The sequence below is a fragment of the Narcine bancroftii genome, chromosome 2, assembly GCF_036971445.1.
Source record: "Narcine bancroftii isolate sNarBan1 chromosome 2, sNarBan1.hap1, whole genome shotgun sequence".
In the NCBI taxonomy this organism is placed as follows: domain Eukaryota; kingdom Metazoa; phylum Chordata; class Chondrichthyes; order Torpediniformes; family Narcinidae; genus Narcine; species Narcine bancroftii.
Window position 1 is genome coordinate 85,463,552 of NC_091470.1, and position 22,342 is coordinate 85,485,893.

The 22,342-nt window shown below is 46.6% G+C and overlaps 2 protein-coding genes across 3 annotated transcripts in view; one reads left to right on the forward strand and one right to left on the reverse strand.

Annotated features, from left to right (window-relative positions):
• LOC138752893 (BRD4-interacting chromatin-remodeling complex-associated protein-like) overlaps positions 1-22,342 on the reverse strand; it is a 111,957-nt gene that overhangs the window by 43,690 nt on the left and 45,925 nt on the right. Inside the window, exons 2-7 of the mRNA XM_069915505.1 lie at positions 12,561-13,404; positions 11,568-11,707; positions 6,218-6,263; positions 4,951-4,993; positions 2,056-4,089; positions 1,211-1,465 (exon numbers count right to left, since the gene is read on the reverse strand). Coding sequence (XP_069771606.1) covers positions 1,211-1,465; positions 2,056-4,089; positions 4,951-4,993; positions 6,218-6,258 — 2,373 coding nt within the window. The 5' untranslated portion in view covers positions 6,259-6,263; positions 11,568-11,707; positions 12,561-13,404. The remainder of the gene's footprint in view (positions 1-1,210; positions 1,466-2,055; positions 4,090-4,950; positions 4,994-6,217; positions 6,264-11,567; positions 11,708-12,560; positions 13,405-22,342) is intronic.
• Positions 13,135-22,342, forward strand: part of LOC138753857 (activin receptor type-1-like) — a 70,921-nt gene continuing 61,713 nt past the window's right edge. For both annotated transcript variants that reach the window (XM_069917354.1, XM_069917358.1), the window contains exon 1: positions 13,135-13,307. The gene's annotated coding sequence lies outside the window, so the exon portion shown is untranslated. The remainder of the gene's footprint in view (positions 13,308-22,342) is intronic.

Below are 22,342 nucleotides of genomic sequence, written 5' to 3' on the forward strand. Positions count from 1 at the left end.
ATTGGATTTATATCAATGTGCATTGGTAATTATATGGAGAAATTGTATAACGTGGCTGCAAGGGAAAGAGATCTTTAACTTTAGATCCCAAACCTTTCCACCACTGAGAGTTTCAGGACTCATGCCCACTATGAACATTTGTCAAACTAAGTTGTCAATAACTCCCTGACAATTGTAACATGTAAACAGGCTCCAGTTTGTAAAACTCCTGTGACCTGCTACCCTTTCTTACTGAGCAAACCTTGAATGAGATATGTCATTCTTTGGGCTTCCATTTTTTTGGATCAAGCATCCCTACATCACATGATAAGCTTGTCCTTGCTTTCTTCAGGGGACAGTCAGGCGAGGCAGGCAGACACAGCATTCGCTTCACAAATCCATGCTGACCATGATTTCCCAAACTTATTTCTCTGCTGACTTATGAAGTCAGATGCAAGGGTTCCTTTAAACTGTGCAAGCCTTTAATCTCCACACCCAGGGATAGGATGAGCCGCATCCTTTCTTTTCCAACACTCTTCCTCTTTGTTTACTTAATAAAGCCCTTTAAAGTTTCACTCAACTTTACATGGTAATATTTTTATATGTATCTTCTTTGCCATTCTTCCTTCTAATTTTACCCTTGTGCTTTCTTCTGAGTTGCTCACTCTGAATTTGTATCTATCTTTATGGTCCAAAGGGTGAAGCCTTTTCTAGCCATCATACAAACAAACCTCTTGTCCATACCTCCCGCCATCATACCCAAAGACCCATCTCACTCCGCCCACACCACTCTCCCACTTTCATCGAGCACAAGATACATGAGTTTACAAACTCAGACTCAAGGATAGTCTCTTTTCTGCTGTTATCAGGCTCTTGAATGGAGGTAAGAGATGATATGTTTGCACTGTGTCACTGTAATTTTCACGATATCCTGCAGGTTTTCCACTTTTCTCTATACCCTGCACTATTTCACTTGCTGTAACTTTACTCCTGAAATCGTTCTTGAGTTATTTGCTTATTTGATATTACTGCACAATCAACTGGCTCGCAATCAAAGCTTTTTCTACATGTGACAATAAGACCATTTGATTCAAGCCTCAATAATTGAATGGAGCTGGTAACCAGATCATAATTCACGAATTCACCACTTGAATCCTGACAGATATGGCTTCAGGGTGAAAGACTGTGTAATTGCGCAACAAAGCTGTTGTCAGCCCGAACCAAGTCGTACCTGGCTTGCCAAGGCTGGCAGGAAGTGGTTGGACTGAGCTTGAGGTAATACTGTTGGTTTGTTAGGTGCCATTCGAACAGTACTTGCTGACACGAGGCTGGCCTTTGCTTGCGCTGCAGCTCCACTCCCACCGCTGGCAAGAACGCTCTCGGCAGTGACTGGCAGAGACAGGCTGGTGGAGGATGTCAAGGACAGGCCTTTCTTCTGTTGCAACCTCAAGGCCTGCTGGTAAAGGAGTTGCTGTTTCTGCTCCTTCTGTGATTGGAAAATAAACAGCTTCTTTTGGATTGAGGAGAAACTTGAGTTACCTGGATTTTTGTACACATCCTCAAAAGACCAGAAAATAATATAGACGGAGCAATATCTGTAACCCAGTTTAACCTCCTCTCCCTGCACTCCATCTCAGTTGAACAGTGAGGCACTCTCCACCCTACACACGATGGTCAATTACTCGTGGCACCGTTTCAGGTTTCACCAGCCTCTGAGTAACGAAGTTTCTTTACTGGAGGACAGAATATTGTACCTTTGTTGAGGAAGGGGAAATAACAGGCTGATGAACCTCAATAACAAAGGGGGGTACTTAGGCTAGGCTTCATATCTATTTGGAAAGGCACAGTCATAATTGGGCAGTCAGCGTGGTAAGGTGTGGGGCATCCATCAAATCTCCCCTCATTCTTTTACACTCCAGGAAATAAAGTTCTAACCTATTTAACCTTTTCCTGTAACTCAGATCAAGTCATAGCAACATCCTTGTGAATCTACTCTGCACCCTTTCAGTCTTATTGATATCTTGAAGTTATCTCCATGCTCTGTTACCTTGGTATAAAAATGCAACTCTGACTGACCTGTTGGAAGAGCAGAAGCTGGTTGGCGTTGAGTACCGATCTCCTGTCTTGCTGGTTGATATTTTCAGCCACAGTGATGCTTGTCACAGTTAGTGGGGTGGTGACTGAGGGGGGAGGTGGGTGCTGGGTGTCCAGAAGATGGGACTGAGACTGGGGTGGTGTGTGTGGGTGGCACTGAGGTGAAGTGTGTGTCTGCAGCAGAGCGAGTGCCGGTGTTAATTCTGCATCAGTGGAGGTCTGAACAACACTGCCCTTGGAGGAGAGGGTGCTCAACTGCTGGAGGTTCATGGCTTGCCCTACAGGGCCAGTGTGGTTGAGCACAGTTATCCGGTTTGGCAGCGAGATGCCCTGCACCATAGTTGTAGCACGTGGCCCAGGTGGATATGTGTGTGCTGAGCCAGCACCCAGTTGGGTGGGTACTGGAAGCTGTGTGGATGGAGCTAGCTGACCAGGTGGTAGCTGCAGAGGTCCAGATACAATACGAGCTCTGCCATGGCTGACAGCCAGCTGCGTGTTTGCTGCTGCCACAACCCTGCCAAAGCTGGTCAGGTGCCCTGCCAGGTTTTGGGTAGACAGGATGTGTGCGGGCAATGACTGCCTGCTGCCTAATTGACCTGAAGGACCCCGAAGGCCTAGCACACCAGAAGTGGCCAGCTGACCCTGAGCTGCTGAGCTCTGGGCAGTCAGAAGGGCTTCAGCAGGAACGGCCGGAGGTCGCTGAGGTAAGGTGACCGCTGAGGTGCCAGCCAAACGCCCCGGCAGAATAAACTGGCTGTGTCCCGGAACCACAGGTTGAGGAATTGAGGGAGGCTGGATCACAATACTCCCGGGTTTGAGGACATGGACACTCATAGACTTGCCCAGATCAGGCTGTGCCTGTTGCTTCGACAGGCTGCGGGCAACAGTCTGAGCCAAGGAGTGGCCCTGGGCTGGCAAAAAGATGTTCTGTCCAGAGACACCGGCCACAAAGGTCGAGTTCGGGGGAGATTTCTGCTGCTGAAGGACAGCCTCTGTTTGAATCTTTATCGCTGCCTCAAGGGTCTGAGGGTTTGGGCCAAATGAAGCCTTTGGGCTGATCTGGACCACCTTAGGTTGGATACTCACACAGTGCTTTGGCTGAATTTGAGGGGGGGTTCTATGCTTGATGACATTCTGGGAGGACCCTGGAGTGCGGACCACTGCTCTGCCAGTGACCAGCTGCGCTGATTGTGAGAGACCTGCATTGGTGAAGAGTGAGGTTCCATGCAGACCTGTGTCCTTTGGGAAAGGAGAGACGGATGAGCTTGGAGTCACCTGGTCTTCAGAAGGGGAGGTGGGGGGGTAGCTTTCTGGAGGGAGATTGGTTGGTAGACTGGCCTTGGTGATTGGATGGTGATGATTTGGGCCAACGGATATCATAGCAGTTTGACCGATGTACTGGTCAACCATCTGAGTCTGGCTGAGGCTGGAGCCCCTGGGGCTACCATTGTACGCAGCCTGGACACTTGCCGCAACAGTCTTCAAGCTGGCCCGCTGGATCAAGCATTGCACGCCAAGTCTTTTGCCAAGGAAACGAGTGCTCACCGGATCTGAAGGCACAGGACATGGCACGAGGGCAGAGGCAAACGTGGGCTGGGAATCACTGGCAGCATCTGAGGCCGGCTCAGCCAAGAGTTTGCCGGGATAGGGGTGGGATTGAGAGAGAGGGCATGGCTGGGGTCGGGGCTGGGAATTGGGACAGGGCTGGGTCTGGGGGCAGGACTGAGGGTGGAGCTGGGGGCGAGGCTGGGTGTGGGCCTGAGGATGGCACTGGAGTTGGGGCTGGGACTGAGTGTGCGGCAGGGACTGAGGGTGGGATTGCAGGAGCATGCTGGCTGCCACGTCAGCTTCTTCCTGCAGGGTGATGTTTGCTTCCTGCAGGCTCTGCTGCAAGATGTCGCAGGGCTCCTCCTCCACTGGTGAGCCGAGGACGTCATCATCAAGGAAAGAGATCTCCACGCAGGCGGCGGATGGTGTCACCTGGCTGCCGACTCCTGCACTGGCTGCCGCTGTCACCTGACGGAGAGAGTCGGCTTTGTACACACACAGATCAGTCTCCCTAAGGCAGGGCTCTCCCCCCACCCGGGATCACCTCACGATGCCCTTCATCTGCTCGCACCACCCGCACATGTCATCATGACTCGCCCGATCTGCAACATTGCACACACATCCACCTCTGCCACATTCCCTTTACCCAATTTTTCCAGGTTCAGAAACATTCAGTCTGCTTCTCTCTCCATAGCTGTCTCACCAGCTGCTCTTTCTACTCCCAATATACTGACCCTTGTACAGCATGGAACACTTTCATCTGCCTGAGTTCAGTCCATAAACCTTTCCACTCCAGCCTCACCTTGTAACTCAAGCCCTCCAGTCCTGGCCACATCTGCACCCTTTCCATCACTCAGCCCAATCTGGTGCTGTGTGTACATAATCTGACGACTCAGGTGCTGGAGCCAGTATCAGGCACAATTCCCCATCATGTTTCACAGAGAAATATATACTGCTAAAAATTTAGACATAACAGTATTGTAACAGGCCATTTCGGCCCATAAGCCCGTACCACCCAATTGACCTGCAACCCTGGATCGTTTTTGAATGGTGGGAGGAAACCTGACCACCTGGAGGGAACCCACACAGACACAGGGAGAACATACAAACTCCTTGCAGACAGTTCGAGATTCGAACTCCGGACCTGATCGCTGGCGCTCTAACAGCGTAGTGCTAACCAATAGCTAACCTAATATTTGGCTCTGCTGGCCATTCGAAACTGCAATCCCATTAATCTGATACTCATGCACCTTCTCCACAGCACGAGAGAATAGTTTGTTATTTATGGAGAACATTTCATCACAGATGAGAAAATGTCTGTTTACTCACCTTGTTAGATCCGTGCAGGAAATCATTCAATGCTTGAGGATCACTGGAACATAGATCAGAATATAGTTTTAAACTTTTGTTTTATTTTAAGAACTCTACTACAAAATGTAAAATGAAGAGAAATTTTATTCATTATGCTTGAGTTAATCGATGCACCAATTTGCTTCTTAAATAGCCAATATAACAGCATAGTCATAGATTTGTTCAATGCTCACTGACTGCATTAATCTCACTTGATTCTCCCTACATTCCCATCAAATCCCCAGATTCATTGCTCATGTACACAGGAGTGACAATTTTACAGTAGCCAGAGTAAACTCACAGGGAGATGGTTGTACACTCCACACCGACAGCACCTGAGGTCAGGATTGAACCTGGGACTCTGGCAGTGGCTCTAACCATTTCACCACTGTGTAAAACAAGAATGGAAAAGGAATGGAATACATATGATGCTTCAACTTCCCAGACTGCACTGGAGTACGGTGCTCAGACTGAACACTGCACCTTAGAAGGTTGTGCTTGGAGTGGGTGCAGAACAGACTCCATGGGATGACCTCAGGGTCTAAAGGCCTCTCCTAGTGAAAGAGGCCACCAAATCGGTCTTGTATTTACTCAGATATGAAAGTTGGAATAATAACTGATACAAATCAAAGAGGCCACAATATGAAAACTAGGCTGCCCAGTTAGTGTAGTGGGCTAGCACAACGCTATTACAGTTCGAACACGGGTTCGAATCCGGCGCTGTCTGTATGAAGTTTGTAAGTTCTTCCTGTACCTGTGTGGGTTTTCTCCAAGTGCTCAGTTTTCCTTCCACCCTCCAAAAAAGGTATAGGGTTTGGAGGTTAATTGGTGTATTCTCTAATAGAAATCAAGAAATGGACCTCAATATTTGGGTTAATTTTGGGAGCTAGTCTCTACACTGGAAGTGGAAGAAGCATGAACATGTTCCACACTATCAAATCTGTGGAGTAAACTTGAACAATGGGATTGAAGCAGAAATCAGCTCTGATCTTGCATGTTTAGAGTCCTCTCATCTACATTCCCATTTGCTGTCAATTTTGAAGTTTTCGGTTTTTGTGATTTCTGGTCCATCTACTTAATTAACCACATTAAAGTTTTTATTTAATCCAATGACCAAAAACTATGAAATGGGACTACAAAGATGAAAATGCACTTGAAATTAAAATCACCCAACAAAAAAAAACTCTTTAAAAGGATTGATGTAAGCACAAACTTGGGTTCATCAGTGATTTTAAAACAAACTCACCAAATAACATCCAGCAAACACCTGCCATCTTCATCGTCCATGGCAACTGCACAAAAAGACAAAGTTCAGGAAAAGAAAAATTGCTCGTATCCACCGCCAATCATTATCACACCCTGCTTTCCATCCTAAATGTGTAGCATGTCAACCCACTGGTCAGGGACTCAGAATGGTCACAGCTGTGGTAAAACAAGGGAGATTGGAGATGCTGGAAAATTGGAGCAACACACAAAGAGCTGGAGAAACTCAGCAGGTTGGGCAGCATCCGCGGAAGGCAATATAGTCAACGTTTCAGACCAAATCCCTTCATCAGAAATAGCAAGAGTAAAAGGATGGGCGGAGAGGAAAGAGGTGATCGGTGAATTCCAGTGGGGGAGGGGAAGAAATGGGAAAGGAAGCAGCCTAGCTGAGAGGTTTTAAATAATAAAATAAATGTTTCCAAGTGGTCCAGAATTTTATTACATTGGACATTAAGGATATTGATCTCTGTTGCCAGTCAGAAATGGATGTATCAAACTGGACATAGGAGTTAAAGTCGGGATTAAAGCTGGGTTTCTGGAACTGTAAATGTTTTTGTTCATGGCGAGGACAACTGAATAAAAAGGTTAGGGAAGTTATCTTTGTTTTATTAGGCATATACTGGTTCGGATGGAAGTTAATGCATTCAAAGCAGCTCAGAGAATGTTTACTAAATCAAAGTCTGGTCAAGTGACTGACTTGAAACATTGATCCTGTTTCTCTTACCATAGATGCAGCCTGAACTGCTGGCTATTTCCAGTACTTTAGGTTTTTTTTTAATTTTAGATTTCCAGCATGTGCAGTTTTGTTTTAATTTTTCACATTCAAACAATTTAAATGAATGGTTGTCTTTTGAGGAAAGAACAGTCAGGCTAGGCTTGTATGGCTGTCATTTTGAAAAGTGAGAGAGATCTTGAACAAATCGCACACAAAATGCTGACGGGTCTGGTATAGGGAAGATGTGGGGAGGGTATTTTCCAAAAGAGTCACTCTGAATTCTATTCCCCTTAGTTTTATACTGGTGACTTCTACCCTTGGCCTCTCTGTTATCCAGAATAGCCTTTCCGCTGCTTACTCTGCCCAGAACCCCCCCCCCTTCAATTTAATGGACCATCACATCTCCCCTTCCCTGAATAAAACAATCCCAGCCTCTCTGTTATTGTAATCCCAATGAAGAATCATTCTTATCAATCTCTTCTGACCCTCCCTAATACCTCTGAAGTCTTCCTACAATGAGAAAACAAGTGCACAGACTTATGGAACAGGGTCAGCAGCCAATTCTATTGTTCAGGGTGCCGATTGTTTTACAGAGCTGAGAAGGTTGGGCGCGAGACACCTTCTGTGCTGAACGATTCTATAAATACTTGTGAATGTAATCAACTGCACTTGTTCCAAACAAATGGATAAGATTGCATTGTGTTTGTGAAAATAACGGAAAGGTTAGGCTTCTCATCTCAGCCAGGGCACATGTTGCAAATAGGAGAGGCCTTCTGGAGAAACAAATGGGGTCAGGCCTCAAGCCTGCTCCACCGTTCCATTGGATCATGGCTGATTGGATTGGAAGTTCATGTTTCTTACGTGGATTGAGGTACAGTGAGATAGATTGCAATCCAGCTGGTCAACCCATACATAGCGCAGCAATAGAAACAAGCCGCAGAGTACAGTTACAGAGATAGCAGTTTGTACATTACTTTACTAGTGTGAGGTACACCCGATAATGGGTGTGATTCCAATGCCTACTCAGCAGCACCTCTGTAATAACCTCGTCGGCGCTGTGTGTAAGGAGTTTGTACGTTCTCCCTGTGTCTACGTGTGTTTTCCTTGGGGGGTCTAGTTTCCTCCCACCATTCAAAATGTACTGGGGGTTGTAGGTTAATTGGGCGGCACGGGCTCATGGGCTGAAAGGGCCTGTTACTGTACTGTTTGTCTAAATTAAAAATTTAATGTTTCATTTTTAAATTTAGTGATACAGCACAGTAACAAACCCTTCTGGCCCACAAGCCCCCACAACCCAATTACACCCATATGACCAATTAATCTACTAGCCTCACACATCTTTGGAACGTGGGAGGAAACTGGAGCACCCAGAGTAAATTCATGAACATGGGAAGAAAAGTGTTCCAAAGTACCACTCCAAAACTAACATAAATAATATTTAAGGTTTTGCTTTAAACACAATCCTGACCTGTAGATTGCAATCTGTGAGCATTGGCAATGGCACCTCCTTCACAATGATCCCCAGCACCACCGCCACGTAAGGCTTATAAAGAATCTATTTCCTTCTGCCTTAAAAATAGTCTCTGCTTCCACCACTCTTTGATGAACAGAGTTCCGAAGTCTCGTGTCCTTCTGAGCAAAAAAACTCTCAGCTCACCCCACTATTTATTTTGATGCCGTGCTCCCTGGTTCAAGATGTTCGTGCACTCCCAAACATTCCCATGTCCACCCTGTGCAGGGGAAAGAAAGGACCTACTCAGAACGTGTGGGTGACTAAAAGCATACATGGGGGCGGCATGGTTGGTGTGGCGGTTAGCACAACACCTTTATAGCATCAATGATTGGGACCAGGGTTCGAATCCTGCACTGTCTGCACATTCTCCCCGTGCCAGTGTGGGTTTTTCCCGGGAGCTCTGGTTTCCTCCCACCGTTCGTAACATATGGGGGGTGTAAATTGAGCAGCACAGGCTTGGGGGCCAAAATGTCCTGTTACTTTGCTGTATGTCTAAATTTAAATTTAAAAAAGAAATTGAATATAAGGTTTTATTCATCACAATTTCATCATCATATTTTAATGGGAAGTATTTCCTCTGGTCTTAATATCAATCCATTCCGCTCCACTTTAAAGAAAACTCTCAGGTTTATAGATACAAACAGTAGCTCACATTAACACAGTAGAACTGTATTGCACATCTTTCCCTTAACTGATTGGTTGATAATGTTTTATTTTCACCTCCTGAGTCGCATTACAATCTCTCTACCAGACTGCTCATGGATGAGCTTATTGCCTCAGCACCAATGTGTTTGCATCATCGGAGTCCATGACACAACATGGAACCTTCACTACTTGCACTGCCAATGTGTAGGGAATGCTCCTGACAGGATAATAGGTGCCCAGTAGATTAAATGAGGCAACAAAAGGGCGGGACTGTTAGTGCAACAGTTACCAACACGCAATTACAGTTCCAGCAACCCAGATTTGAATCCAAATCTGCCACTGTCTGCAAGAAATGTTTGGGAGTACATAAACATCTAGAACCAGGGAGCATTGCATCAAAATAAGCAGTGGGGTGAGCTGAGAGTTTTTTTGCTTAGGAGGACACGAGACTTTGGAACACTTTTCTTCCCATGTTCATGAATTTACTCTGGGTGCTCCAGTTTCCTCCCACGTTCCAAAGATGTGTGAGGCTAGTAGATTAATTGGTCATATGGGTGTAATTGGGTTGTGGGGGCTTGTGGGCCAGAAGGGTTTGTTACTGTGCTGTATCACTAAATTTAAAAATGAAACATTAAATTTTTAATTTAGACAAACAGTACAGTAACAGGCCCTTTCAGCCCATGAGCCCGTGCCGCCCAATTAACCTACAACCCTCAGTACATTTTGAATGGTGGGAGGAAACTAGACCCCCCCAAGGAAAACACACGTAGACACAGGGAGAATGTACAAACTCCTTACACACAGCGCAGGATTTGAACCCCAATCCCAATCACGCTAACTGCTACGTTAAATGTACCACTCCAAAACTAACATAAATAATATTTAAGGTTTTGCTTTAAACACAATCCTGACCTGTAGATTGCAATCTGTGAGCATTGGCAATGGCACCTCCTTCACAATGATCCCCAGCACCAGCGCCACGTAAGGCTGCATGCTCAGCCACTGTACAAAAGGCTCACTCTACATTGTGTGGCCACATACTGTTCCAATTCCATTTACCACCAGATCCCAAATCAATAAGACGTGCCATTCACCACATACTCCACTTTCAAGTTCGACCTTCTAAAGTGCATCACTTCACACTTATCCACATTGAACTCTATCTGCCATTTCTCTGCCCAACTCTGAATCTGGATTTATCCCGTTGTAACCTATGACAACCTTCCACACTACTCACAACTCCTGCAAACTTACTGTGTTTCAAGACCTCCAACAGGATGATATGTTCTCGGGTATCATTGTTCTCTCCTTTGAACAAGCCTTGAGGTTTGAATCTGGCTGCCAATGGTTTGAAAGGAGTATGTGTGGCTGCAGAGGCTGTGTAAGTGCTGGAGGCGAATCCATGGACACTCGGTGTCTCTGAAGGGACTCTCTTTTGCTTCTCTTTCTCTTATTGTTAGGAGTGCCAGGCAATACTGATGGTGACTTTTGTTTGCCTTACGACAGATAAATGTTGAAGTCCATTATGTATATTACATTTTTGTGTTTGACAATAAAAGGAACCCTAGACAAGCTTCCCTGTCAGTGTCCACTAGTAAGTAGCTTATCACCCCCTTTAGCCATCTCCCACACTGCTTTGTATAATATTCCTGCTTAACTGGGACCCCTTTTTCTCTCCCTCCCCCCCTTTAGTCTGGCACCTGCCAATCAACACTTCCCCCTCTGTCAGTCATCTTTCCCTTGTTCACCAGTCCTCTACTGGTCCCTGTCCTACCCCTCCCACCCAGTCCTTATTATACTGGCTCCACGCCGCACTGTCTAAACTTCGACAATTCTTTGGCCCCCCCCACCGATGCTGAGTTCCTCCAGCAGTCTGGGTTTTGCTCCACATTCCGTGGTAAATGCAGGGCAGAAGGAGAAAGTTTTAAAGGTTGAGGGGGGGGGGGGGGGGGATGAGAGAGGCAGTGAAGAAGGGGAGGTGAAGGACAGGCAAGTGTTCTTGCAATTTTGCATCCCCTCTGCCCCATAAATAGGAATTCCCCTGAGAATCGCGTGTTAAACAAAAGTCCAGTCTTATGAAGCTACCTCTTTGGTAAAGAGGAGAGGCGGAGAGAGAAGGAATGAATGAGCTTGCTGATCTTTCCCAGAGAATCTTTGTCAAGGGAGACATGGTCCATCCCTAGACCGCCTGCTCCCATGGAACCCGACACGGTCCCCGGTCTCATCATATTTCGGGAAGTCGTTTTATTCCGCGGTGAGAATGCTATCCCACAAGACAAACGTTTGGGCGAGGGGCTGATGAAGATCAGCTCCCCAGCGGTGAAGTTCGGAGGCGGCGCTGATGGGACAATGTGCGCATCGCCGTCGAACCCGGCCGTCCGCGCCCATCCATCAATCGTCTCAGGGAGGTCACTCAGGCTGGGCTCATCCGGGACGACAAAACACTAAAGGCCCACATACCATCCTATGCAAAGGCGGGCCGTCTCTCCACTTCAATCTATCGAGTCAGGGGAGCCACTCTCGGACGGGGCTACGTAATCCGTCTCCGGCTGATCCGACAGGAGCCACATTGTACACCTTGTCTTGCCGACATCTTGTGACTTTATTCAGGAGGGCGGGGGGGGGGGGGGGGAGAGAGAGCATAGATTTTTTAAAACAAGATTTGTTCATAAATCAACCTTTTCTCAACATGCTGATGGTGTGTACGTTTATTTTGTCCACATTTGCTCGAGTTGGGTGGGGTAAATGATCACCGACACATCTTGGCGGCATTTTTCCTCAGCATCATTTATCATTCCCGGCCGAGTGAATGAAATAACCTGGCCCCGGATTTACTTCCATCGCCGTTGGGGAAAACAAGGTCTCCTTTCCCTCAATACACCCGGACCCACCAGTGTAAATTGTGATGTGGCGGGACTCTCCGATGGTCGGCGTGTCATTTTCCAATGAGAAGAAAGCCAGGAGACGTGAAATCAGCCAGGTTTCCCCCCCACCTCCCCATTTGTAATCTGGCTTCCAATCTCATGACTCATTCCTCCCCTCCACCGAAACGGGGGGGGGGGAGGATAACCAAAGGTGTGGGGAGAAACACCTTCACTGCAGTGAACGAGAGGGGATCAGCAAACAAAGAACTTTTCAAGTCAAGGGTTCTGAAAGGTTTCCTTTAGAGACTGTTCCCGTCGTAATGTGCGGTCATAAAGTCTGACCTGCGCGGAGAGGCTGATACATTGTTCTGGCAAGCGATACATTTACTGCTGCCACAATGTAACAGATTCTGTTTCGGGGGGGAATTCACTTGTTATGTGTCGAGCCCTTGCTCCCAAGGAAACATTGCTCCCTTTTCGTGCGTTCTGGGCACATCTTCGATTTCTAACGGTACATTTAGATAACCTTAACACGGGGAAGGGAGAGAGGGGGGAAAATCGTAACACTCCGGGAAAAAAAAGGACTCACCGCCAATGTGGTTTGCCTTGTCAACGGGGTTTCTCCGCCATCACTTCAGGGGCTGCTGTGGGAGGGGCGGGGATGAAGAGTCAAAACACCAGGAGCAGAGCGTCTCGGCGTCGGGACACATGCCGGCAGCAAGGGAGTCTGACGCAGATATGAAGTTCAGCTGCTGCGCTTCCCAGGAACTCGGGCCTCCTTTGGTTGTACATTTTTTTGGGACGCGATTTGATAATATTTTTGAAATATTACTTCATGTAAAATATTACTCTGAGATGCCTGGCTCTGATTACATAAAAGATCTATCAGTTGGAACATCCCCAGCCACCCCTCAAATGCTGTGCTAGAAATAATTGGAGTCCACAAACTGAAATAAAAAAGAGTTGACATTCGAGGAGATCGACCGCAGCCTGGGATCGATCCGAAAGGGTCGCCCGGGAGTGGGAACCCGCTGGTCCGGCACACACTCTCTCGGCTGATCCAGTACCGGTTGATGGGCATTCGGGATACGGGAGAGGAGGGGGTGGAAAGGAGGAGGGCAGCGGAGAGGAGGGGGAGAGGGCCCCTAGCGGAAGATCCAGTTGTAAATGCAGCGAGGACAAGTGATTGCAACTGGTAGCGGCGCAGCCCCGTGTGTCGGATTGGGCCGTTCACTTTCTTCAGGTCGCGTTCAAATTGCCACGCAGACCCGTCAATAAAGGCAGCGGAGGATTTAATCCTGATGTTCTAACCCTCTCTCGTGGAATCCCGCCTCGGGTAAGTACGAAACTCTCTCATTCCAAAGGATCGGAGAGCTCCTGACAGAACCGTCAAAAGTGCCCGTGACCAGTTCTGGGAGCTTGTAATTCTTGCCCTGTAGAGAAAGCAGGTCGACATTTGAATGGTGCATAATTTATCAAGTGATTTAAAACGCCAAATTCAATTCCAAATTCACAACGATGAGATCATTCTATTCGTAAATTGCAACATTTGTCCAGACTTTGGTCCAACCCATAGTTTTAAAGGATGACTTGTCCCGGTTTCAGTTTAAATTTAACAGGACCTTCTGGCCCATGAGCCCGTGGCCTGTAAATATCCCAATTAACCTGCACCCTCGGTACGTTATGAACGGTAGGAAGAAACCGGAGTTCCCCCGGAGAAAACCCACACAGACACAGGGTGAACGTACATACTCCTTACAGACAGCGCAGGATTCGAACCCGGGTCCCGATCGCTGGCGGGCTAACCGACTTGGCCACGGACGGGGCACTGGCCAAGGGTTCGGAGTGCTCCCAAAAATGAATGTAAGAATCTCCGTAGCATCTCGAATGCTCCTTCACGTTGAGACCAGGGTTGATCCTGACCTCTCTTGCTGCCAGTGTGGAGTTTGGACGTTCTCTCCTTTCCCCTCATCCCAAAGACCTGTGGGTTGGTCGGTCCACTGGCGGATTACCGTTAATTGGTGGGAGAATCGGGGATGGGGGGGACTGCTCAGTGTTGGTTGATGGGCTGAATCGCCTGTTATGTTGAGAGAAGGCAGGTCTCTTCCTTTGACAGCAGGTGTAGGACGTGACCTTCCCCAAGTCCACCTCAGGTTGTAATCAGCTGCTGGCTCTTTTAAAATAAAAACAGAAAATGCTGGAGAAGCTCAGTATCCTTGATATAGCAAAGGTAAAGATACATCAATGTGGCGATGCACATCACTGACAGCAGGCGAACCGGCTCCGCGTGTTACGGTTGCAGCAGCGGAGCAGACCCATCAAGATGGTGGTCATCTTTTCTGCCGGCCGGGTCAGGTATGCATGCGCGCGGGGCAATATCATGACGTCATTTCTGGCACGAGGGTGGAACTTACCCATTGCCTAGTGCAGGAAGTTTCAATAAACAACGGGAATGAAAATGAGCCCACTGACTACTGGTCTCGTTCTTCCCAACTCCGTGTACATTGGTGCCCCTGATGGGTCCAGATACCTCTGGACTCAACAGTATGGATGCTGCAGCAGTCAGTCGCCCTCAAACTCCTGACTTTCTGGGTGCTTCGCCTACGCACATGATTTGGACAGTTAGAGGCACTGTTCCAGATAAAAGCAGATGACCTCAGACTCTACCAAGTATGACCATGTTGTCAGCTCCCTGGACCAAGAAACCTCAGCCAGAATGGACAACCTCATACAGAACCCATCGGAGAAGGTAAATACTCCACATTGAAGGCGCTGTTCATCAGCACCTGTGTGTTCTCCAGACGCCAGAGAGCAGCCAAGCTCATGCACCTGGATGGCCTCAGGGGCAGAATGCCATCTGCCCTCATGGACCAAATGATTACGCTGGCAGAGGGGCACAAGCCCTGCCTCATGTTTGAGCAGGCATTCTTAGAACAGATGCCCGATTGACATTCTTAGAACAGATGCCCAATTGACATCCAGCTGCTGCTAGCGGATGTAGATTTCAGCGAAATCAGCAAAGGCTGACATACTCTGGCGCACCAAAAGGGGGAACGAATCCACCATGAATCAGCTGACACATCCCCAGACAGAGCAACAGCCCAAAACCCAAACAAGCAGGGATCAACCATGCCCTCGAAAGCCAGCAGAGGGAGCAGAGGCACGGTGGTGTTTCTACCACTAGCGCTGGGGAGCAGAAGCCCGTAAATGCAAGCAGCCCTCTGTGTTTCTGGGAAATGCCCAGGCCAGCCTCCACTAATGGCTTTGGTGGCTGGCCATGCAAACAGCCTACTACAAGATCATGGACCACTGGTTCCTTGTCAATACGGGGGCAGAACTCAGTGTCATTCCACCAACGTAACTAGAGACCTGAACATGACCACATGGATTCACCATGCAGGCGGCCAACAACACCGCCATAAAGACTTTCGGCACATGGCAAGTGCTGGTGCACCTCAGCAGCGAGACCTTACACTGTAATTTCACACTGGTTGGTGGAGAAGCCACACCTCAGTGGAGACTTCCTCCAAACTCATAGCCTGCTCCTGGACCTCAAAGTCAAACATCTGGTGCACGCCAAGATGTTCCAGACGACCCAGCTCGCTGCCACCAGCAAGTGGAACCAGCAGATGACCACAGTCACCTCCCCCACTGACAAATACAGCCGCATTTTGGCCGAATTTCCCTCCATCCTCAGGCCCCAGTTCACGTCCACGATGCCAAGACATGGTGTGCAGCACCACATCTGGACACAGGGCTCCCCCTCTACACGAAGACCAGATGCCTTCCCTGAGACAAGCTGCAGCTGGCCAAGGAAGAGTTCAAATGTATGGGGATCGTCCGCAGGTCTGACAGCCCATGGGCCTCTTCTCTGCACATTGTACCCAAGGCCATGGGGCTGGTGACCTTGTGGGGACTACTGGTGCCTCAATGATTCAACTACCCCGGACCGCTACCCAGTCCCCCACATACAGGCCCACTAAATCACCAGGTGCTGCAGTCTAGGCAGCCTGCCCAGACTTAGCCCTGACCACCCAATTGGCCCAGGTGAATCACCTTAGTTCACTCCTGCTGAGCCCCTGCACTTGGCTTCGAGCCATTGGCCACTGACACTTACGATTGGCCCCCCCAGCTTTTCCCCCAGAACTATGTGCCCCTTTGTTCTGCCTCTTTGGACTCCTCATGGCACGTAAGTAGCACCTTTCACATTGGGTTGGGGTGAGTCTCGAAGCTAGGTAGCAGAGCCATGTCCGTACTGGTCAAGGGGTGGGGGCACGTAATATCACCTTGATCTGATCGTTGAATGTGTATGCTCTTGTAACTTCCCCAGTTTCTGTCGGTTTCCCCCTCGTCATCTAAAAGTGTATATATACCCCAATACGTTTTGTGTATGTGTAGAAGTTTGCTTGACATATCGACCCTGTTGTCTCAATTCCATCCCTGAAATAAACGTGTGCTTTGTACCTGCACTTTGGTCTGGTTCTTAGCCTGTGGGACCCACACGAACCCAAACAACAACTTCAACCATGGTGTCTATGGATTTTTGTGATTTGCTTCTGGCTGTTTTGCTGTTATGGCATTGATGTCAGCTGGCTTATCCTTTCAGTGAACCTGGACCATTTAGTGTTGATTGTATTTTCCATTTCCTGCTGTCAGCCAACCATCATGGAGAGTTGCAGGTCTGAAAGAGGTCCTTCAGCCCACCGAGTATGTGCCAATCATCTATCCACATTAATCATATTTTATTCTCACATTCTTATCAGCTTCTCTCAGACTCTACCTGTCACTCACACATTCGAGGTAATTTACTGTAGGTGATGAACTGACTGAACCACATGTCTTTGGGATGTGGGAGAAAGCCGGACCACAGGGAGAACGACGGAGCACTGTACTCCCCCTAAAGTGAGGGCAGGGGTCACTGCAGCCTTGTTGATGAGCAATTCTGTGTCAGGCCTGAGACCCTGATCTTCAAAGATTCATTGCCTCAATTGGCCAAGAGCTGTGACAGGGCACTGAATGTGGACAATTTCATTGTCAATATCTCCTTCCACTGAGAGATAACTCCTGATAAATGAGAGGTAATCCATGTTTTCCAGAATCTCGTTTCCAGTGGGCCTTGTGTTGCATTGGAGAGAGGGTTATAAGACTGAGACCAATTTCTCGGGGCAGCCAAATTTTGGGACAAACATACTCCTGTCCCTTCTGTTGATAGAATCAAAGGCTTCAGTGAGATTGAAGATAGCCATGTCCAGTGTCTGCTGTTGCTCCCTGTATTTTCTCTTGGAGTTTTGTCTGGTGAAGATGCAGTTCACTGTGCTTCTGGAGAGACGAAACATATGCTGTGATGGGCCCCTGAGTGGAACTTTCCCAGTGATGACACAGCAGGAAGAACCCCTCCCCCCCCCCCCCCATGTAGTTTCCAAAGCTGGTCTTGTCTCCATTAACCATATAACCATTTACAGCATGGAAACAGGCCATGTCGGCCCTTCAAGTCCGCAACGGTTCACTTGAACAACTCCACAAGCTCCTCCACAAACTCCTGAGGAAGTAGAGGCTTTCTTCATGATGCCATTGGTGTGTATACCTGCATAATAAATCTTGGGATCAGCTCTGGTGTGTCCTCCTTTTCCCCAACGAGGTGATGAGGCTGTGGATTTGTGACTGTGGCTCCTCACCATTGCAGTCCCAAGATGTTGTTGGTTTTCAGTGGCATCCGTTCCATACTGGTCTCCTGGGTGTATTGGAGATAGCATGTCCTGTCTTGAACACTGATGATCCCAGTATTAAGGACCATTAAAGTCCAAAATCCAAGGAATAAATTAGAAATCGCCTTCTTGACAAATTCATTTTGCCAATTAGTTAATTGGTTAAATATTTTGTTGCAATATTTTTGAATTGGATTGTGTGATGTTTCTGAATGAGACAAAGATTTCTCTTTTAACTTGCTGTTATCACTGAGACTCATTAGACTGGGCACTGGTTTAATTTCTACCTGTGCTTTGAGGAATTTGGGTTCACTGAAAATCCCATCAAATAGCACGCTTTGGTATATTGGTACGCTGGTTTGTGCCTTTTGGCATCTGAATGAATATCTCACCGGACAGTTGTATCTATGATCATGTTTTGTTGGGCGGTTGACAAGGGTGGTCCTTTTCTGGAGTCCATTGAGCATCTAGATCCAATTCTGGCAGATTAATGTGAATTGTATCGACTGGAAGGTGATGAATAAAGGTAGGGGAGAGATTTAAGGAGAGAGGGGAAAGATTTAAAAGGATACTGTGCACAGCTTTTTCACACAGACCATATATAATTGCCAAAGGAAGTGGCAGAGACTGATAGGTACAATTACAGTACAATTCCGATTATCTGAAATGGTTGGGACCGGGCCTTTTTGTATAAACATTTTTTTCCAGAGGACCGGTCATTTTTTAAAAAACATCCCAGTAGCAACAGCAAATCATTTGTAACAGACAACAAACAACAAGGGAAGGGTTTTAAAATATTAAAATAATGTTTAATTCTCACCAAAAAAATGCTGGCTGCCGCCAATCACTGACACCTCCCCACCGAGGCCCCGCCCCTGCCGGGAGCCTGAGATCTGCACCCCCACTGGCAGCCCGAGGTCTCTAGTCAGTTCGGCTCCGAAAACATTTCAGATAAATGAGAATCCAATTTCAGATAAAGCATTCAGACAGGTACACGGATAGGAAAGATTTTGGGGGATATGTGTCAAACGGAGCATTATTAACAACAAAGGCATTTCCTCTGTGATTCTGTATCAGTATAAACATGCTCAAAAGCAGCCAGAATTAACACCTGCGCAAATGAATGAAAGAATATTTCCATATATATAAATATAATGTTCAGGTGCGATGAAATTCTTATTTGCTGCAGCTTCTCAATTGCAAAGCACACCAACAACAATTATAATTAACACAAAATGCCACAAAGAGCAAAAAGAGATAAGAAAAGAAAGAGAAATTTAAAAAAAGATAATGATTCACAGTTGATTAGTAATGAAAAATAAAATGTTGTGCCAGTAATACAGATCTTTGGTGTGTTCGGCCAATAAGGGAAGTTCAAGAGCCACATATCAAGTCATTGGAGGTGGGGGAGATAACAGCTAGCAAAGTGTGCAAAGTTGAGAGGGTGGGTTTCATAGATACCAAACTGGTATACTTATGTAGTCAAGAATTACAAGCAAATAGTCACCACCGATCTCAATGTTCATCTGACCAAGAGAAGTCAAGAGATCTACAAGACCATGTTTATGTCATTCGAAACGCACAGAAATTGCAGGTACCACCCAGGAAGACCATTACAATGCAAAAACACAATTTGGACTAAGCTAGAGTCTTAGATAGAAAGAATGTTGTGGCAGGGCTTGCATGGCATTGAACCCTATAAGGTGAAACATGGTGGGGAGAACTGACCTGTGGAAGAGAGAGTGGGAATGTCAAAGTGTTAGGGGATTGGATGGGGTGAACTTTCTACAGGAATATGTGGATAAGCAACCAGAGAAGGAGCAATGTTGGACCTTGTACTGGCTACTGAAGCTGGTCAGGTATCTGGGATACAAGTAGGGGAACACTTTGGGACGAGTGAACGCAATTCCATTAGCTTTAAAAGATAGTTATTTAAATATAGACATACAGCACTTTTGGCCTACAAGCCCGTGCCACCCAATACGCCTAATTTACCTCCAAACCCTGGTACATTTTAAAAGGTGGGAGGAAACCAAACCTCAGGCCCCCCCCCCCCCCCCCCATTATCCTATCCACCTATCCCAGTGAGAACCCATGCAGACACGGGGAGAAGAACAAACTCCTTACAGATAGCATGGGATACAAACCCTGGTCCCAGTCACTGGTGCTGTAACTGCGTTGTGCTAACCACGCTGCTCAATAGAAATGGAAAAGGATAACATTGGTCCTCAAGTTAGAATCTAAAATTGGGGAAGAGGCCAATTTTGACATGATTAGACAGGAGTTAACAATAACAGATAGTTAAAGAGTAAGAGCATGATTGCCAAATGGGAGGCATTTAAGTGTGTCAAGGAAGATCCAGGACAAACATGTTGCTAATGGAGTAAAGGGCAGGGGTGGCAAGGTAAAGGTGTTCTGGTCAACAAGAAATAGAAAGGCTCAGATCAGAAATGAAAAGGAGGCAGATATCAAATGGGTTCTTGGAAATCCCTTGAAGAGAACAAGGAATGTAGGAGAGAGTAAAGGGGGAAATAAGGAGAGCTAAGACAGTGTAAGGGTAAATCCAAAAAGATTTTATAATTACATTAAGGACAAAAAGGTCACAAGGGAAAGAATAGGCACAAAGCCTCTACAGTGCCAGTGATTGGGACCAGGGTTTGAATCCCGCGCTGTCTATAAGAAGTTTGTACATTCTCCCCATGTCTGTGTGGGTTTTCCCCTGGGACTCCAGTTTCCTCCATCTGTTCGAAATGTACCGGGGGTTGTAGGTCATTGGGGTGTAATTGGGGTGCATGGGTTCATGGGCTGAAATGGTCTATCACTGTGCTGTATGTCTAAATTTTTAAAAAAAATTTAAACCATGGAGCATGGTTACAGGTCCTTTCAGCCCATAAGCACATGCTGTCCAAATATACCAATTGACCTAAAAAACCTTACATGTTTTTGAAGGGAAGAAACCAGAGCATCTGGAGGAAATCACATAGACTAGTCAGTGGCAGATTTGAACCTGGGTCACCTGTACTATAATAACTAAAGATAGCCCAGTGTATGTCTCCATCAGTAGCGAAAAAGTGTAAGCTGTCTTTCATCATATTATAATGTCCAAGTCCAGACCATCTGCATCCTAGGATGCTGTGGAAAGGCAGGAAATAATTTGTTGGAGCCTTGACAGACATTTTTAATTTATCACCGAGAGTAGAAGTTGCAGAGGAACTGATGAATCAGACTACATGATGGAGATTGAGAATCTGGTCGGGTGGTGCCATAACAACAACCTTGCTCTCAACGTTAACAAGATGAGGGTCTTATTGTAGATAACAGGAAGGAGAGGCTGAGGTACCAGGCACCTGTTTTTATTGATGGAATGGAAGACGAAATGGTTAGTACCTTCAAGTTTGTAGGAGTCCTCATGTTGGAGGAAAACTCCAAGAGCCAGCAGATCAAGGTAATCATGAAGAAAAAACACAAACACCTCTCTAAGGAGTCTGAGGAGATTCATGTCAGAAATTACTCCACCAAACTTGTACAGATGCACTGTGGAAAGTATACTGACTAGTTGCCTCACAGCCTGGTTTGGTAATTTGAGTGCCCCGGAATGCAGAGGGCTGCAGAAGGCAGCAAACACACCCAGGTCAAGCACAGGTTCAGACCTCCCATCCATTGAAGACATCTACATGAGGCGCAGCCTCAAGAAGGAAACCAACATCATAAAGGATCCCCCACACCCTAGTCACAGCCTCTTCTCGCTGCTACCTTTGGAAAGAAGGTTAAAAAAAAAAGCCAGTCCTGCACTAAAGACCAGTTTTTAATCCAACAATTATCAGGATCTTGAATGTCCTTGTACAATCCAAATGATAAACTATTCCAGGACCAAAAAGGACCACTGGAATTCCACTTTATTTTTCTTGCACTAACTGTAACTAAATATTTGTCTGTCTTTCTTTTATATTTATTATCACTTTCCATATTGGGATAATTTAATGTATACCATTGTAGTTGGTCTATCTTACAGAGGTTATGTATGTAAAATGAGATCGAGAAAATTTAAAGGGTTGTGTGGGCAAATTTTTTTTATGCCTGGAAAGGGCTGCCAGGGGAAGTAGTGGAACCAGACATGATAGTTGTCTTTAAGAGGCTATTAGACGCATAAATTGGCTGGGAGTTGCATCATGCACAGACAAGAGAAATTTAGTTTAATTTGACATTGATTCAGTGCAGACCATTAGATGTGGAAGCAGAACTAGGCCATTCAGCCCATCAAGTCTGCACTGCCATTCAAATTATAGCTGATCTATTTTTCTTTCTTAATCCCGTTCCTCTGCCTTTTCCCCTTATCCCTTAACACCTTTACTAATCAGGAGCCTATCAACCTCCGCTTTAAACCTTCCCAATGATGTGGCCTTTGCAGCTATCTGTGACAACAAATTCCTCAGATTCACCACCTTTGGCTAAAGAAACTTAACATGGAACATTTACAGTGCAGTACAGGCCATTCAGCCCATGATGTTGGAGTAAACCTACACCAAAATCTAAATTTTTGGTTTCACTTTCATAACCCTCCATTGTTCTTTCACACATCTGACTAGTCTTTTAGATTTCCCTATTTTACCAACCTCCATCACTACCCCCGGCGATGTATTCTAGGTACCCACCACACTCTGTGTAA